Below are 19,803 nucleotides of genomic sequence, written 5' to 3' on the forward strand. Positions count from 1 at the left end.
AGGACACTCTCGAGCAAAATGCCCACCTGTCCACATCTAAAACAGGCTGAAGATCCCAACTGACAAGCTCCTCTGTGTGGTCTTCCACATCTCCTACATGCTGGAATAGTTGTGCCAGAGCTTGAGCCACTACCCATTCCCAGACCAGACTTGACTTTACTCCATAACCTACTCTTTGTTCCTTTTGCCTTATCCCATCGTTTGCTACCTGAAGTGCCTGAAATGGGGGCCTTAGAACCCGAAGCCTGTGCCTGAGACTGGTTTTGAATCTTGGCACTAGCTTCCATCTTCCTAGCTGCATCCACAATAGAGTGGAAACTCTCCTTTTCTGCTGGAAGGATCAAAGAAGAATACCTGGGATGAAGTCTTAGGGTATATCTTCTAGCTTTCTTCTGATCAGTATCATAGGCCTGACCCACGTACTGAAGCAAATCTAGAAACTTATCTATAAATTCATCAACTGTCATCTCATCTGTTTGTCTTAACTGTTCAAACTCTATTAGCTTCATCTCCCTGGAGCTATCAGGAAAAGCCCATCCTGCAAACTCATTCGCAAATTCTCCCCACGACATACTGTTCAGTCTAGGCTCTATATAGTTCCTAAACCATTCCCGAGCTTTCCTACACTTTAGTGTAAACCCTGCCATCTCAATGGCTCTACTACCATCCGCACCCAACTCATCAGTAATCATTTTGACACATCTCAGATACTCAAATGGATCATCTCCTGTATAAAACTTAGGAGCATCCAATTTAAGGTACTCAGTCATCTGTACCTTACTCCCAGATGAACTAGGTGGAGGTATTTGTGCAACAGGGACTGCTGGTTCTGTTTGTGGTGGTGGAGGTACTGGTTCATTTATTTCTGGGTGTGCTGCACTTGGGTGAATAGGGGAGGGTGGATACATAGGATATGGTGGATATGGGTAATAGTAAGGATATGGCATATATGGCATAGATGTAGGATATGGGTCAAATCGAGAGTACTCCGACATACCTTCCATTGGATACTCTGGAACCTGGGAAACAGCTGGATAATCAAAACCTGAGACCTGAACACCTCCCAGAGATTCTCCCATACCTTCATCCATAGACAGATCAGTCTCCATGGCCTCCCTCTCTTCCTCTGATCTACCTCCTCTAACTATCCCTCTTCTGCTCTCGTCTACAGACCTTCTAGGGTCTATTGACATGCCTTCCCTGCTAGATCTCTGAGACCTTGCCCTCGGCAATGCAGGAGGACGAGCAGCTAATCCCTCACTACCTGATGGGACTCCAGTCAATCGAGCTGATCGACGAGTTCCTCGCATCTGAACTCTGAAAAACAACACATACTATAGCATATCAGCACATAAACATATATCTCAACGAGAACACATATGCATATGCATTTCATAGCATCAAATAGACAGGACTCCACATCCTATCCTGGTGGACATAATTCCCTATTGTGCTTGACCAACTGTATTTTCTATGAGCCCGACACTCTCTCTATAGGTCCGACCATGTGAACCTAGGGCTCTGATACCAATTTGTAACGACCCCAAAATGGACCGTCACCGGCGCTAGGATTCAGGTCGGCTTAAGGCCGCCAGAACCCGTAGCAAGCCTGCTATACTCTCTGTGTACCTGTAAAACTCATACATGATACAATTTCTGTGAAAATAAAACTCTTCGCTGAACCAAGGCTTAACCTGTGCATGCACTATCTCTGTACTCTGTACTCTGTACCCCTGACTAGAGCTTGCTCTAGATGGGTTAATTCATACCTGTTAAGCCTGGTTATAAAAACATATATATACAGATACAGATCATGTATGTAACAAAAGCTTTACAACACAAACCACTAAGTCAAGCACAACTCTAACGTTATACATAACTATAACATCTCATTACAATTTACATGTCCACTCTATACTATTACAAGCTCTTTTACTCTTTCTGTACTCTGCTGGACTGTTCCTGTACACTGTACACTGAACCTGCAAAACTGGGGTTAAGGGAGTGGGATGAGCTCTATAGCCCAGTGAGTAGAACAGTAAAATATCTCAGTAAAACATGATCTCATGGAATGCATCACAACACAGACAAACCACATCAAGAGTAAACCTGTCACCACATAATCCCAGTAAACTGTGCCAGGCCGTAGACTGGGGTCCTGGACTTCCTGTACCATATATGTATATGTGTATATAACACCTGTACTTACCTTTTGCCAGTATAGACCAATTGCCTATACCCGCCAGGCCGTAGAATGGGGTCCTGGTCTTCCTTTACCTGCCAGGCCGTAGAATGGGGTCCTGGTCTTCCTGTCTGGAACTACTGGATCATTCAACATTTACCCACACCAACAATGAAGCTATGCAATGCAACATCTTTGTGCATTCTAATGCACTCACCCTATGGTATAAATATGATGCATGAAATATGCTAAAAGCAGTTCTTGTCTGAAGTAAATCAAGTAATCAGTTTAGTTCCACTCACCTCTGGCTCTGGACTGACTTTGCAGGTTCTGTACACTCTAGAGCAGTACTCACTGCTGCTCTCTCTAGTTCCTCTGGTCTGTACAGATACAGATAAAAGCAAATGAGGGACCAAACTAGCTTCTGAATACCTCTATTACACTCCCCCAGAAACCCTTTCAACTCACTCAACTAACCATGCAAAGCATGCAAAAGGAAGCTGGACAGAACACTTTCGGCGGCAGGTTCGGCGGCCGAATGTCCTCTCCAGAGACGAAACTCAAGCACCTTCGGCGGCACCTTCGGCGGCCGAATCCCCCAAACAGAGCCGAACATGCAAAACTCGCGGGGGCAAGCTGTGGCAGCCTAAGCCACCATGCAGGAGGTTCGGCGGCCGAATGAACCTTCGGCTGCCGAACCTGAGTTCATCCAGAACTCAGCTTCAACGGCAAACCATCTTCTCCTTCCCTTCAACCACTCACAACATATATACTCAAACTCCTCAACACACATATACTCACGTATATGATCACAGGGGTCCAAAACTATCTAATAACCCCAAACAACAAATCAAACATAACACAGAAACATGTATACATGCATAAATCATCAAATCTACCTTTACTAACCTAAGCATGCATCTCTTTCCTTAATCCCCATAAAACCTTCAGAAAACATATACCAAGGTCTGGATCTTCCTTTACCTTTATAAATAGGAAGATGAACGTTCTGAATCCAAGGAAAACAGAGCAACTCTTCTTCAACCTTACTAACTCTCAAAAGCTTCACTTTTGCTTCAACACTCTCACAATCTCTTGCACACAAGCAACTCCTGCATGAGCTGCTCAAACTGGAGCAAATATAGCATGGGAGACGTGACCAACTTCTGGACATAATCTGGTGATAACACCTGTCCAATCAAGCTGACTAAGGGATACAAAACTGCTGGCTCAGCAACTCAGCTTCGGCTGCCGAAGCGCATGCAAAACCATGCAACATTCGGGGGCCGAACCTGAATTCGGAAGCCGAACATTGAGCACTTTCGGCGGCCGAACTTACCTTCGGCGGCCGAACTTGGCTCATCAGCCTTGGGTCATTTCAGCTCAAAACTTAAGTCCATTTGACTTTACCCTATTAACACACATCATAACATATAGTAAAACATACATCCTACCCTCCTCTAGATATCCGACACCCCGGATTCCACCGGACGACAGGAATTCCGATGCCGGATTCTAGCCGGGTATTACAGTTCACAATAGATCGGGAAGTCGTCAAGGTTGAAAGCTTTGTATATGTAATAGATTAGTAGTAGACATGATATGCAAAATGATGTTATATAATGTAAGGTATTGTCCAATAATGTATTGAGGATTAGTACTGTGCTTGGCCCTAATGTATGTTAATCCCTTTTGTACATGATCTTATGAAATGTTTTAAGGATGAATTATGTTGAACCAGGCTTGACATATGATATGTTATCCCGCTAGAGCATTTGATGAGGGCTCTAGTGTGGGGTTTTATGTTTACAGTATGGTGCATGCATAGGTCAAGCTTGGCATATGTAAAGTTTAAAGTTTTTATGCAAAAGTATGATCATGTATGGGATTTTATCAGGTATAATAGGATGTATGTTAGGTTTGCCATGGGTTCCGGCGACCTTAAGTCGATCTGAATCCTAGCGCCGGTAGCGGTCCGGTTTCCGGGTTGTTACAGTTTTAGTATTTGAGAATAGCATATCTTTTTCTATGTGATCGTTCTCCTTTTATACTATAAGAGGATGGAGATAAATGTAGTATTTTTTTATGATCCAATAGTGATGTGGTTGGCTGCTTGATAAGAGATCCCGCCGGGTTCACTGATCGGGGATCCCGCGATTACATGCGTAATGGGAATATACAGAATGGTGCCTAATAATAGTAACTTTATGCGAGATTCATTCTATCCAGAGGAGGGTGAGTTTGGTGATGAACTGGGTATTTAAGGTGTCCAGATCTTTCTTTCATTAGACGTGACCATGTTACCTACTTGTCAGATCCTTGCCACGTGGTCATGTCCTGTGGTGACACCTCATGACTTACTTTGGACGACTTTTGTGCAGTATCAATTTTATTAATCAAACAAAATTTTAATGAATTAAATTTAAAAATATAGAGACTAAAATATAGCTTTTGTTAAATATCAGGAAGTAAATTGTAGTTTTTCAGTGATATTTAACGGTGTTAGAAGAAAAACCTCATTTTGCTAACGGCGTGAAAGTATCGGACTTTTTGTTACAAATTAAAGTATAAGACCCTACTACTGAATAATTTTTTATAATTATTCATATTTAATAGTATAAAATTAACATTTAGTTTGGCTTATTTTAACCTTAACCTATCAAGGGGCACTACAAAAAAACTGTGAAATTGCGACCAAAATTAGCGACCAAATTTTTTGGTCGCTATATAGCTACCAATCAGCGACCATTCTGCGACTGAATGAATGAAATAATATTTTTATTTAACAAAATGCTTAACGACCAATTTTTTGTCGTTAATTGGTCGCTATTTAGCGACCAAATATAAAATGGTCGCTAATTTAGTGGGAATTAATGGCGCGAGTTATTAGCGACCATTTTTGCGACGAAATTGCGACAACTTTTTGGGCGGGGATATTTAGCGACCATATTTAGCGACTAAAATAATTAGTCGCTAAATAGCGACCAATCAGCGACCATTTTATTTTTTAAATTTTAATTTAATTTTTAATTAAATTTTATTTTATTTAAAATTTTAAATTAAGTAATTTCAATTCGGTATATAAAACGACGTCGTTTTGACAATTTAAGGGATGCTCTAATCTAGGGATGCTCTAATCTAGGGATGTAAACGGGTAGGGTACCCATGAAAATTAAACTACTCGAACCCGATTTATATTAGTAATATCTGAACCCGTTCCGAACCCGATTAAAAATTAATTTAAACTATCCGAATCCGTTCCAAACCCGATTATTATTATCCGAATAAAACTCGAACCCGTTTAATCTTATATATTTTAATTAATAATTTATATAAAAAATATTTTTCATTAATAATTTTCATATAAAAAATATAATATTTCTAAAGAATATTTAAATTTAAATTTTTAAATAAAAATATATAAAAAAAATTTATAAATATTATTATAAAATATATTTTTTATATTAGATTAATTATTTATATAAACGGATTCGGGCAGTGGGTACTCTGTACATAAAATCCGAATCTGATTCGAACCTGCAACAGGTATTATTTTTAAAATTAACCCTAATTCCTAATCCCTAATTTGTAATCTCTAACCCTAATTCCTAATTAATCCCTAATTCATAATAAAATTAACCGTAATCTCTAATTCCTAATCCCGAATCCCTGATCCCTAATTCATAATCCCTAACCCTAATCCCTAATTTTAATCTCTAAAATTGCGATCAATCAGCGACCATTTTATTTTTAAAATTTTAATTTAATTTTTAAATAACTTTTATTTTATTTAAAATTTTAAATTAAGTATTTTCAATTCGGTATATAAAACGACGTCGTTTTGACAATTTAAGGGATGCTCTAACCTAGGGATGTAAACGGGTAGGGTACCCGTGAAAATTAAACTACCCGAACCCGAACCCGATTTATATTAGTAATATCTGAACCCGTTTCGAACCCGATTAAAAATTAATTTAAACTATCCGAATCCGTCCCAAACCCGATTATTATTATCCGAATAAAATCCGAACCCGTTTAATCTTATATATTTTAATTAATAATTTATATAAAAAATATTTTTCATTAATAATTTTCATTTAAAAAATATAATATTTCTAAAGAATATTTAAATTTAAATTTTTAAATAAAAATATATAAAAAAATTTATAAATATTATTATAAAATATATTTTTTATATTAGATTAATTATTTATATAAATGGATTCGGGTAGTGGGTACCCTGTACATAAAACCCGAATTCGATCCGAACCCGCAATGGGTATTATTTTTAAAACCCAAACCCGATTATAACTACCCAAATCCGTCCTATTAGGGTTCGGTCGGATCGGATACCCGAAAAAATTCGATCCGTTTACATAGCTACTCTAACCTAATTCCTAAACCAAATTATCCGAATAGTAACCCATTCCCGATTGCTCTTTTCCCTTCCCTCCTCTGCCTTGCCTAAATCCCTAAACCAAAGTCTAAACCTAATCAATTCTTCATTTTTATTCAATATCAATCCCTTGTTTTCCTCCCCTTCTCTTTACCGAATCTGCTTTTCCCTGTCCCGACCTACTTGCCGTCGGCCATCTGCTCTCCCCATCGGCTGCCATCTTGCATCGCGAACAATATTAACGACACCCTACTGCCACCTTGTGTCGATTTTCTACTGCTCTAATCTACCCATTGGTTTCCTCTGCTGTGTGGCTGAGTCTTTGAGGTATTTTACCTTGAATCTGTTAATTAGTTTTGTTTTAAGTTGAAGCAGTTTGTTACCTTTTTTTATTGTGAATATATATTTTTTTGTGCTTGCAGTGCAGGTGCATCAGTATTTTTTAACTTTAATCATTAATCTTCACTCCTGGTGAGCCTTTGAGATATGCTGGGTTTATATATTGTTAGTGAGATATCCTTTAAGTTATGAAAACTCACAGTCCTTTCCCTAATATGAACCCAAATCCTGCTAGAGAAAAAACCACTATAATTAATTCTCTGTGCCTCCCCCGATTTTATGCATGTTGTCCACTCCAGTTGTTTTGTTTTTCCTTTGCAGTTTCTTTTGTTCAGTGTTTCTTTTTGCTTGTAGGTAGAATTGAAATGTCGAGGAGGGTTCTTCCTGGAAGAATATCCCACAATCCACAAAAGATTTTTATTTCAGAGAGTTTGAGGTACGCAATATATTATGCATTCTAACAAAGATAAAATGTCTTATAATATATATTGTATTATACATGTGTCTTTTAAATTAATTTACAGAAAGAATTTCATTGGGATGAGGGAAGTGCTGCAATAGTGAGGAAGGCATGGAATAAAAAAGCAGCTACCCGATACAAAGACTTTCTGACAAATGAAAAGAAGAAAAAAAAGAGGAGTGCTTATATATCAATTGGAGTTTGGGATAAATGGAATTTAGATTGGAGTACTCCAGAGTATATAGCGAAGTCAATGAAGTACTCAAAGAACCGCCTAACAGAGAAGGGAGGTGAAGGATGTAACGACCCCAAAACGGACCGTCACCGGCGCTAGGATTCAGGTCGGTTTAAGGCCGCCAGAACCCGTAGCAAGCCTGCTATACTCTCTGTGTACCTGTAAAACTCATACATGATACATTTTCTGTGAAATAAAAACTCTTTGCTGAACCAAGGCTTAACCTGTGCATGCACTATCTCTGTACTCTGTACTCTGTACTCTGTACTCTGTACTCTGTACTCTGTACTCTGTACTCTGTACTCTGTACTCTGTACTCTATACCCCTGACTAGAGCTTGCTCTAGATGGGTTCCTGTTAAGCCTGGTTATAACACATATATACATATACAGATCATGTATGTAACAAAAGCTTTACAACACAATACAACTAAGGCAAGCACAACTCTAACGTTATACACAACTATAACATCTCTTTACAATTGACATGTCCACTCTATACTATTACAAGCTCTTTTACTTTTTCTGTACTCTGCTGAACTGTCCCTGTAGACGGACCACTGGACCTGCAAAACTGGGGTTAAGGGAGTGGGATGAGCTCTATAGCCCAGTGAGTAGAACAGTAAAACATCTCAGTAAAACATGATCTAATGGAATGCGTCAGAACACAAACAAGCCACATCAAGAGTAAACCTGTCACCACATAATCCCAGTAAACCGTGCCAGGCCGTAGACTGGGGTCCTGGACTTCCTGTACCATATATGTATATGTGTATATAACACCTGTACTTACCCTTTGCCAGTATAGACCACTTGCCTATACCCGCCAGGCCGTAGAATGGGGTCCTGGTCTTCCTTTACCTGCCAGGCCGTAGAATGGGGTCCTGGTCTTCCTGTCTGGAACTACTGGATCATTCAGCATTTACCCACACCAACAATGAAGCTATGCAATGCAACATCTTTGTGCGTTCTAATGCAATCACCCTATGGTATAAATATGATGCATGAAATATGCTAAAAGCAGTTATTGTCTGAATTAAATCAAGTAATCAGTTTAGTTCCACTCACCTCTGGCTCTAGACTGACTCTGCAGGTTCTGTACACTCTGGAGCAGTACTCACTGCTGCTCTCTCTGGTTCCTCTGGTCTGTATAAGCACATAAAGACTCAATAGGAGGGACCAAACTATCATAAGCATAACTCTATAAACTCCCCAAGAATCTCCTTAACCTTACTTTAAAACTCAAGCAAAACATGCAAAAGAAAAGCTGGACAGGACACTTTCGGCGGCAGGTTCGGCGGCCGAAAGTCCTCTCCAGAGACGAAACTCATGCACCTTCGGCGACCGAATCTTTTCTTTCGGCGGCCAAACCCTTTCGGGGGCAAGTTTCGGGGGCCAAAACATACTCCAGAGACGAAAGTCTCTAACCTTCGGCGGCACCTTCGGCGGCCGAACCCCCTAAACAGAGCCGAACATGCAAAACTCTCGGGGGCAAGCTGTGGCAGCCAAAGCCACCATGCAAGAGGTTCGGCGGCCGAATGAACCTTCGGCTGCCGAACCTGAGTTCATCCAGAACTCAGCCCCGACGGCAAACAAGCTCCTCCATCCCTTCAACCTCTCAAAATATGCACACGTCAACTCCTCAACACTCATATACTCATGTATATGTACAAAGGGGTCCAAAACTACCTAAATACCCCAACAAACACATCAAAGATATCACAGAATCATGTTTACATGCATACACCATCAAAATACCCTTTTTTTACCTAAGCATGCATCTCTACCCAAACTTCCACAAACCTCTGTAAAACATAACCACATGGGCAAGATCTTCACTTACCTCCTGTACACTAGACGAGGAACGACCTGAACAAAGAGAAATGGATCAACTCCTCTGCAAAGGCATAAACTCTCAATCCTAAGCTTTTTGCTTCAAACCTTCAACATGTTTTGAAAACTAACATACCAACACAATAAAGCAACTCTGCAGGAGCTGTACATATGGGAGACGTAGCCAAACTTCTGGACAAGGTGTGGAACTAACACCTGTCCAAAAGGCTGACTCAGGCACAAGAGCTGGCTGGCCAACTCAGCTTCGGCAGCCGAATCGCATGCAAAACCATGCAACATTCGGGGGCCAAATCTGACCTTCGGAAGCCGAACATTGGGCACTTTCGGCGGCCGAACTTACCTTCGGTGGCCGAACTTGGCAAAAGTCTCCATAGACTTTTCTCTTCAAAACACATATCCTTTCAACTTGACCACTCAACTTGAACACCTTATATAACATGTAAGAAAACATAATGCCTACCGTCCTAGAAGTCCAACACCCCGGATTCCACCAGACGACAGGAATTCCGGTGCCGGATTCTAGCCGGGTATTACAAAGGAGCTGGTCCTTCTACACATACAGGTGGGTCCATAACACATGAGGAGCATGCTAGACGCATACAAAATGCTAACACAGACAAAGTTCCTCCAACAGCAGCTGAGTTATTTCTCCACACCCATACAAAGAAGAGTGATCGCAACAAATTTGTTGATAAACGAGCTGAAATTGTTTATGTAAGTTTCTATATAAACAAGTTGACTTTCTAAGTAATATCTTGCAAATATGATTTTGATGTCTATGTGATTTATTTTTAGTTGTGTGATTGATTTTGAGTTGTTGATTGATATTGAATTGTGTTATTGATTTTCAATTGCAAGTATGATTATGATATGTAGGTGATTCTCACAAGGAAATTGTATATGATTCTCAGTTGTTGATTGATTTTCAGTTGTTGATTGATTTTCAGTTGTGTGATTGATTTTCAATTGCAATTATGATTCTGATATGTAGGTGATTCTCACAAAGAAATTGTTTATGATTCTCAGTTGTGTGATTGATTTTGAGTTGTTGATTGATTTTGAGTTGTATGATTAATTTTCAGTTGCAAGTATGATTCTGAAATCTAGGTGATTATCACTTGGAAATTGTTTATGATTCTCAGTTGTGTGATTGATTTTGAGTTGTTGATTGATTTTGAGTTGTGTGATTGATTTTGAGTTGTTGATTGATTTTGAGTTATGTGATTGATTTTCAGTTGCAAGTATGATTCTGATATTTAGGTGATTATTCGAAGAAAATTGTTTATGATTCTCAGTTGTGTGATTGATTTTGAGTTGTTGATTGATTTTGAGTTGTGTGATTGATTTTGAGTTGTTGATTGATTTTGAGTTATGTGATTGATTTTCAGTTGCAAGTATGATTCTAATATTTAGGTGATTATTCGAAGAAAATTGTTTATGATTCTCAGTTGTGTGATTGTTTTTGAGTTGTTGATTGATTTTGAGTTGTTGACTGATTTTCAGTTGTGTGATTGATTTTCAGTTGCAAGTATGATTCTGATATCTAGGTGATTCTCACAAGGAAATTGTTTATGATTCTCAGTTGTGTGATTGATTTTGAGTTGTTTTATTGATTTTCAGTTGCAAGTATGATTCTGATATCTAGGTGATTCTAAGTTGTGTGATTCATTTTTCTATTATCATATCTTGCAAGTATTGTAAATATGATATCTTGCAGGTATTATAATTGTCATATCTTGTAGGTATTAGCATTTTTCCTTACTTTAGTATTCAAATTGAACTGTTATTCTGTGATTTTCTAAGAAAATTATTTGAAGCTAAAAGAACAACATTCAAGCCAGAATGTGGGATCAGATCCTGTGGAAGGAGATGGAGGAACTATTAATGAGGATCAATTGTTCATTACTGCAGCAGGAGGATGGCAAGGAAGTCGAGTTTATGGTTTAGGTAGTGATGCCTCTTCTGCCTTCTCTCAAACAGGAACTGTGGGAAAAACAACAAATGTTCCATCATCCCAATCACCAGAATGGAAGAAGGAAATTGAAGCAAAGTTTGAAGAGAAGTATAATAGTTTGCAGAAACTTGTACAGCAGTCTTCCTCATTGATGCCATCAACATCTGATATGCCTCCAGCTCAAAGATCCCCTGGTGATTCACATATAGATTAGCATGATATCATTTCTCACTGACTTTAATAATATATTTTATTATATGAATTTGATACTATTTGGATTAATTATGTATTTTGATATATTTTAAGTTTCATAGTCTTGAACTATAGTAATGTTTTGGATTTTTAGATTGCATAATTATGAAATGAAGTTGATGTTTATATATTATATTTGATGTTTTATGTATTGAAATGTGTGTACATATTGATATTTTAGCAGGTTTATGAATTTATTGGAAAAATGATATGAATCAGATTTAAAAGCATTTATTAGTGACTAATCAGCCACAAAAGCAAATTAAATAATAAATATATATTTCATTTTACGACCAAAATAGCGACCATTTTGCGACTAAAAATTAACGACCAATTTACTTCCATACAGCGACTAAATTCTTAAGAAATAGCGACCAAATTAGCGACCATTTTGCGACAAAAAATTAACGACCAATTCACTTCCACACAGCGACTAAATGTTCTTCCTTGAGGCGATCAAATAACAACGAAATAGCGACCAAATTAGCGACCAAAATAGCGACCATTTCGCGACAAAAAATTAACGACCAATTTACTTCCATACAGCGACTAAATACTCTTCCTTGAGACGATCAAATAACAATGAAATAGCGACCAAATTAGCGACCGAAACAGCGACCATTTAGCGACCACATTATAGCGACCACATCAGCGACCATTTAGCGACCAACTTATAGCGACCAAATCAGCGACCAAATTATAGCGACCAAATCAATGACCATGTAGCAACCAAATTTTGACGACTAATTTTCAACTATGACACCAAATTAGCGACCAAAAAATGGTCGCTGAATGGTCGCTATTTTAGCGACCAATGTTCAGATTGTCGCAAAATAATTAGCGACTGGCCAAACACCGACCAATTTGTTTGGTCGCTAAATGGTCGCTATTTCGTAATAGCAACCAAATCTGTCTTTTTAGCGACCAAAATTTTGGTCGCTAAATCACTATTTTTTTGTAGTGGGGAATTTGACTTTTTTTCCAAATTTATTTGGAGATACTTATTATTTCTTTGTGATCGTATGTATTGAGGAGAAATGAAGGAGCTCAATGCACATTGGAGGGAGAAATTACAATTCAAAAGCCATTAGTCCATTTAAGCATGTTCATATCAGCATCTAGCTGAAGTTCTAACCGGAAAATGGTGAAAGAGACTTTTATGTAAGATAAATTAAAGTTTTGAGTATTTTTGTGATTAAAATTGAAGTTCATTATAGCATTGAAATACCACCTATAATTTAGGAACGTTGGGTAAAATTTTTTCACTGAACATTTACTACACTTTAGTTTGTTAATTCTTTTCTTTAAGGTTGATAACTCATTTCAATATCAAATCAAATATTAATAATTTTAAGTTTATTTATTTTCATAAGTAAAGGGTGAGTTTTAATCAAAATAAATATCGAATAATTTACGAATAACTCGATCAATTTATAATTTTAATGAGTTTTAGGTTAAAAAATATAAAATTGAAAAATTTTCTATTTTAGCGGTTAAAGTATTAGTTAATAGTTTCAAATAGACCTCTCAACTATTAAAATAAGCCAAACAAGTCTTTTTAAATTTCTAAAATAGGTTAAATATTTTTTTTTACCATGACATAGATCAAATATACCCGTGGAAACATATACACACTTTAAATTTTAAAATAAGGCAAATAAATAATTTAAATAAAAGATATATTAATCTATAACTTTCTAATTCAAGTCTAACCAATGCAATACACAAAATTTTAGTCCATAACGTTCTTATCAGCTAGTTTATGTATCTGATTTCTAAAATCAAAATGGGTACTCTGTGTATCCTAGAGCAATTGATAAGTTATTATTTATTAAATGGTTCAAAAAACTTTTTTTTTTGAGTTCATTCTCTTCATAATGGTTATAGTCACTAATTTGATTATGATTTAATGAGATATTATTTTGATTATTCTTTTGAGAGTTGAATAGATCATATAAACTCACAGAAATGACTAAAGTATATCAGTTATGGAGCAATAAGGTAAACTATGAAAAAGAAAATATATGAACTAAAAATAAATTTGGAAGTTGTGTTTTACATTATTTTTTTTTAGATTTGAAGGGTTATATATTTTATTAAGGATGTTTTTGATGTATTTTGAAAATTTAGAGATCTAATTTGATTTATTTTAAAATTTGAAGGGTTTCTTTAAAGTCTTACATAATTATTTACTTATACTTTAAGGGCCAAAATAGGGCTTTTGCCTTTAAAATTCAATAAAGTTTTAATTAAACAAGTATACTAGAGGCTATTAAACAAATGACTCTCAAACCTTAAAGAGTTAAATAGCTACAAGTTTAAGTTTGACTTGTCTCAAAATCAGAGGTAAACAGTATTCAGTTGAAACTGAAATAACTTACTGAACTGATTAATTTCAGAAATTTAATTCAGTTTTATTTTTTATTCGATTCGTTTCGGTTTTAAATTTTTAAAAAATCAATGATTTCCGTTCGATTTGGTTTTACACTCAAAAATTTTGATTAGATCAAATCGAATCGACTAACCTATACTACGTTGTTTTTAATAGTTTCCTACCCTAATCTAAAAGAAGTCGATAACTCACTAATTGCTATATCTCACCTCACCTCAGTGCCTCTGAGCTTCAGTGCCTCTGAGCTCCAGCGCCACGTCCAACCTCCAGTCTTTCTCTAACTCTCTCCACGCACGCATCTTGCACTTGCACCTCCACTCTCCTCCCAGCATTGACATTGTCACATCGGCTAACTCAACTCATTGCTCTTCACTCTTCAGATATGCTATGGTAGGATAAAAACAGAGGAACTATTAGGCTTAAATTGTATTATTCTAGAGTCAGAGTAATTAGCTTCAGTAGAGGTGCTAGCGTAACCCAAGCTAATTAGGGGATGTGCTAGTTTATCCATAACCACTTAACACATAATTTGCCTATAGATAGAGTACTAAAAGTTGTATTTAGAGGTCCGATTTGAATTTTATATAGAGTTATATATGCAAAGATAGAGTTAAAATAAGAATGACCAGTAATAATATTTTAATTAAATTAGGAAGTGTTTAAGGGTTTCCTGATGTATTAGCTTGAGATACTTGTTAAATCTGACATGCTTACCTAAATGAAATGAACTTCTAAATATTAAAATTGTAATTTTAGTAGGTCAATCTATGAATTTGAAAGTTTAAAAATTAAATTGGAATATGGTGAAAAGTTTAGTAGGTTAAAGTACGAATGTGGAAAGTTTAAAAGCAAATTTCAAGTTTTGTCCTCCATTTTTCCACCTCTTCACCTAAACCCTCCATGTTTCACCTAACTATACATGAAAGAAATGACAAAACATAAAAGAAAAAGGTGGTATTCAATTTCCTAATGTTGGTCGAACCTACACCAAAAGAAAAGGGAAATTATTTTGTCTTCTTTTCTTCCATTTTTACCTTATTTCTCCACGAAAACAAGAGTTTCATCCATGAAAATTTCTTCCTAAGTAAAATAACCAGCAAAGGAACCATAGAAAAGGAGGAAAGAATGAGAGAAATTTAGGTGTTTAAGTGGTAAGTGACATAAATTGAAATTAGGTTTGGCAAACATGTTCTTCTATATTTTCAATCAATTTTATATTGCTAAATGAATTAAAAATCTTGTCTTTCTTATTATTTGTAAAGAAAAAAATTCAAAATGGAGAAGATACATCAAATGACAAAAGCAAGGAAAGAGAATAACTAAAATATACCTAAAGCTTTTGAAAGGAATTGTGCAAAATGTTTGGTATTTATATGATTTTCTATTTTCCTTTAATTTTCTCATGAATATATAAAATTAGGGATTGGTTTTTATTACTGAAAATATTACTTTGATTGTATGGATGTGTAATATGAATGTTGAAATGGTGTTTGGAAGATTTAAAGCAATGAAATTTAATATGGGAGCTAGAAACGCAAACATGGTAGAATAGGTTTTAACAGGGCAGCATGTGTCATAAGTTTCATAACTCATTGTGTAATTGTTTATATTATGCCTTATATATACCAAAAGAAAGCTAAGACAAAGAGTTAAAACTTACATGAGATGATAAAATTCTAAATCTGTAGCTAAGTATATGAAAGTTACTAGTGAACCTAAACTGGTCACAGGGATAGTACATCCAGAATAGTTTGTATTACTTATACTATAAACAATTTTTTACTCATTGAAATGAGTTAAAACTAGTGCCAAATGAACCTTGAGAAGTATACCTAAAATTTTATAGAAAAAGCTTAAATCTGTATAAAAACGTATGCATCTGATATGTTTTTTTAGAATAAAAATAGGTACCAATATTGCATTGATTAGTACCTAATTGGGTAGCTTGCAAAAAAAAAATTCATAACTTAAGATAAGAAGATCAGAATTAGATGTAATCTTGTTAAAAAGCTAAGACATAAATATGCAATGTTTATGAAGAAAGGTTAATCCATTTTTGTCCATAAGACTCTTGAAAATGTGATACAATCTCAAAAAAAAATAAACCTAAATCTAAACATTAACCTAAAAGGGATTGACATGCTAGTTTTGCGGCCAAATTACACACGTGCTAGCTTGACATGCCTACTTTACGTGCATGCTAGCTTAATAAACTAAAACTCTACACACATATACTTAATGAATTAACAATATGCTCATGACTGAATATGGTCTATTTTACACACATATATACTTTTAAGAACTTGTTTTATCGATATGCTTACTTATGGATGTATAATTCAACATGCTTGCTCGTTTCAATATGTTAAGCATCTAAATGAATAATTTTGGTGCAAATAAACATTTAACATATACATATGTACTCTTGGCTCTAGTAAAATTTGGTAGGAATCATAGACATAATAAAGGTATGACATGTCATTTACAGTTTAGCAGTATTGCGCCCTAATGGGTTACATTATATGATATTTTCGAAACACCATGTGTTATATAGTTTCTCGACCTTTGAGCCATATAAACACATCATTCGGCCCTATACAGGCACAGTTTTCTTTTATCTACCTAGTTGATCCTACTAAGAGTTTATAGGGACTAAAATTTAATTATATGACTTGTTAATATCTTATATGAATAACCTTATATGTATACAATTGCATGACTTAATTTGCTCACTTTTCGCCCACAGACACAAAATTTTTTCATACTTTTATGAAATGATTTTGTTGTAATTATCATGTGCATTCTTGTTTATACTTTGTATGAATATATTATTGTTTACCCACTGAGCCTAAACTCAGCGCATTGGACTTTTTCATGCGCAGATAATAGACAAAGGAAGTGACAAACAAGAGGCCTAGTTCTGCATCAGCATAAAGAACATGATTATAACAAGTTAATCTCAAGTTTTATATAAAAGTTATTTATATTTGGTATATACATAAGTAGTCCACTGAGAATCGTAAATGAGTTTTGAAAATAGTAAAAATATAAATCAATATGTTTACTACTTTTAAGTTCATATATTTTATTTATAGATTTAATAGTGTAAATTAAGTAAATATTGAGAATTTATGACTATTTTCCACAGAGATAATTGCTGATAAATAGAAAAGGCTCTTACAGTTTCTCCATTTAAAATTATTTTTATGAATTAATATATATTTAAACAAATTAAATAACAATTGATAATATAAAAATTTATTTAAGTCCGCATATATAATTGTATATAGTATAGCATATTTTTCTTAGTTATTTTATAGACGGGTAAAAGGTATTACAGCTAATTATATGGACTTTATTGTTATAGGAATTTGATATTGAGATTAAAGATAAAAAGGATCAGAGAATTTGATGGTCAATCATCTAAGTTGTTTACTTTAATTCCAAGATTTGATTCCATTAAAAAATGAATTTCCTGATGAACATTTACTTCCTATGTAGGTTGCGAGTAGGGGTATAAATGAACCAAACTGTTCGTGAGCTATTCGAGACTCGGCTCGATAAAAACTCGATCGGGCTCGGCTGGTTTTTTAAACGAGCCGAGCTCGAGCTCACTTTTTAGACTCGTTTAATAAACGAGTCGAGCTTGAACTTAGCAATATTCGGCTCGTTTAAGCTCGTGAGCTGACTCGTGAACAAACTCGTGAGCAGGCTCGCAAACAAGCTTATTTTTTAACACTAATTTCACATCGAAAGTTGAAAGGATATGGAAAATCGTGACTTCTCTATAAAAGGACAACCCTTTTACATTCTTTTTCATTAGTTTTGGGTTCGAGAGATTTCAATTAAATAAAAAAAAATTAATTTAGAAGTCTCTTAATAATCTTATAAGTTGGCTCGTTAATGTAATAAACGAGTTTATTACGAATTGAGTTCGAACTGAGTTCGAGTTTAATATTTATTTTATGAATCAAACTCGAGTTTATAAATAGAGCTCGAGCTCGAACTCGAGCTTTTAAATTGATTTTCTAATCAAGATTGAGCTTATCAAAACTCCGCTCGGCTCAGTTCAATTACAGCCCTAATTGCGAGTCCTTGGTATGCTTATTTGGTGAATTACACAGTGACAAAAAAATTTCCAGGAGTAACGCTCTTTCCCAAGTCTGATGCCCAAACACTTAAAAACTGAGTGAGTAGAGAAAAACTATTGCAAAAGGGATCAAGGATTACCCAACCTAACTCTAGGCCTCAATTATAGTCTCCCTTTACCTCGACTATGGCAAAATTTTCAACCTAATATTTTATGGAGTACTTATGGTTGGTGAAGATGGACAATCCAGTTCGACCATAGAAATTCAAAAGCCTATTATTTGCCTTGAGAATTTTGAAAAATGCCCGAAGTAAACCTATAAAAGGAGCAAATCCCCAACCACAGCACACTACCTCAAAGACTCTCATGAATAGGATAGAACTTAAAGCTAACATCCTCGGGGTAACTCTGTAAAATTTGAAGGCAGAGAAAAAACGAACCATAATTGTATTGTTTTAGATAAAACACTAATTTTCTACCATTACAGGCATCGATCAAATCTATAAGAGGTGGGAAGGAAAATAGAGCGATTCGCTGATCGATGCTAGTAGCCCTAAGATAGTAGGCATCAGTAGAATGCAACCTGCGAGGGATGAATCGAGAAAGAGAAGCAAGAGTGATTCTAGAAACTATCTTCTCAATCCTAAGATCCTAGAAAAGGTTAAAGGGAACATAGCTATAAGAAGTATGTACCTGGGGCTCAAATGGTCTTAAGAAGGTAAGTAAAGCAAGAAGATGGAGGATCGAAGCTGAGATTGCAAAAGATGATAGTGGAAGGAAATTAACAGACGAAAGAAAGGTGAAGAGTAAGGATTTATAACCGTTCCAAACCCGATGTTCACTTAAGATGCCTCTTCGAAATTCGTGAAGGCGATGACAGTTTAATTTCCTTCATAATCTTTATGCATATTTATGACGTCTCTTCGACACTCACGAGCGGTTGCTACACGCATTTCATAACACGCTTAACGGACAGCTAGCACTCATTTAATGGAATTGATTCACTCCCCCAACCGTTGTACTAACCCTCGAGAAATTAAAGGGCATATGATTAATATATAAAACATATGCCTCCCAAATCAGGAAACGTGTGCCTCTAGTTCAAACTCTATTAATTATAATAATTAGAGCACATTAATCTGGTAATGTCCAACAGAAAAAATCATACTAGTTATTAATCCAATTCCTTTCTAATTCAGACCTTTTAAGGTAGAACTTTTGGTCTCATTCTCTGTATAAAACTTTAAATCGTGTATTATGACAATTTTAATGTAACATGTATTAAGGATGGTATAAATTTAGACAGCTAAACATTAAATAAGCCAACAGCCTAATATTAATAATTTATTTGAAATGTCTATCAAAAATGCAATTATTCATTTAAAGAGACATGGTGCAATACGGCATACGAACATGGATATATATACCCGAGAAAGGAGATTATCTTTTGTCTTCTGAATCCACCAATTACTCTGCAACTCAAACCTTACCTCCTCTTAAACATACCACTTAGCTCCATTATTAGTTCATTTACAACTCAAGTACACCATTAGCTCTGCCAAGTGTCACTATCTTGTTACTCCAGGATCTCACATTCATCACAAAGTTATATGGATTTCTTATCTGTTGAATTATTCTTAAGTTCAACCT

At 35.7% G+C, this 19,803-nt stretch overlaps 1 protein-coding gene across 1 annotated transcript; it reads left to right on the top strand.

Moving 5' to 3' along the window:
- Nucleotides 1-7,282: 7,282 nt before the first annotated feature.
- Nucleotides 7,283-11,633, top strand: LOC122723254. Its single transcript, XM_043955036.1, has 4 exons — nt 7,283-7,294; nt 7,442-7,676; nt 10,007-10,179; nt 11,268-11,633. The coding sequence occupies exons 1-4, from the start codon at nt 7,283-7,285 to the stop codon at nt 11,631-11,633; spliced, it is 786 nt and encodes a 261-aa protein (XP_043810971.1).
- The last annotated feature ends 8,170 nt before the right edge of the window (nt 11,634-19,803 follow it).

The sequence above is a fragment of the Manihot esculenta genome, chromosome 3 (assembly GCF_001659605.2).
Source record: "Manihot esculenta cultivar AM560-2 chromosome 3, M.esculenta_v8, whole genome shotgun sequence".
Classification (NCBI taxonomy): domain Eukaryota; kingdom Viridiplantae; phylum Streptophyta; class Magnoliopsida; order Malpighiales; family Euphorbiaceae; genus Manihot; species Manihot esculenta.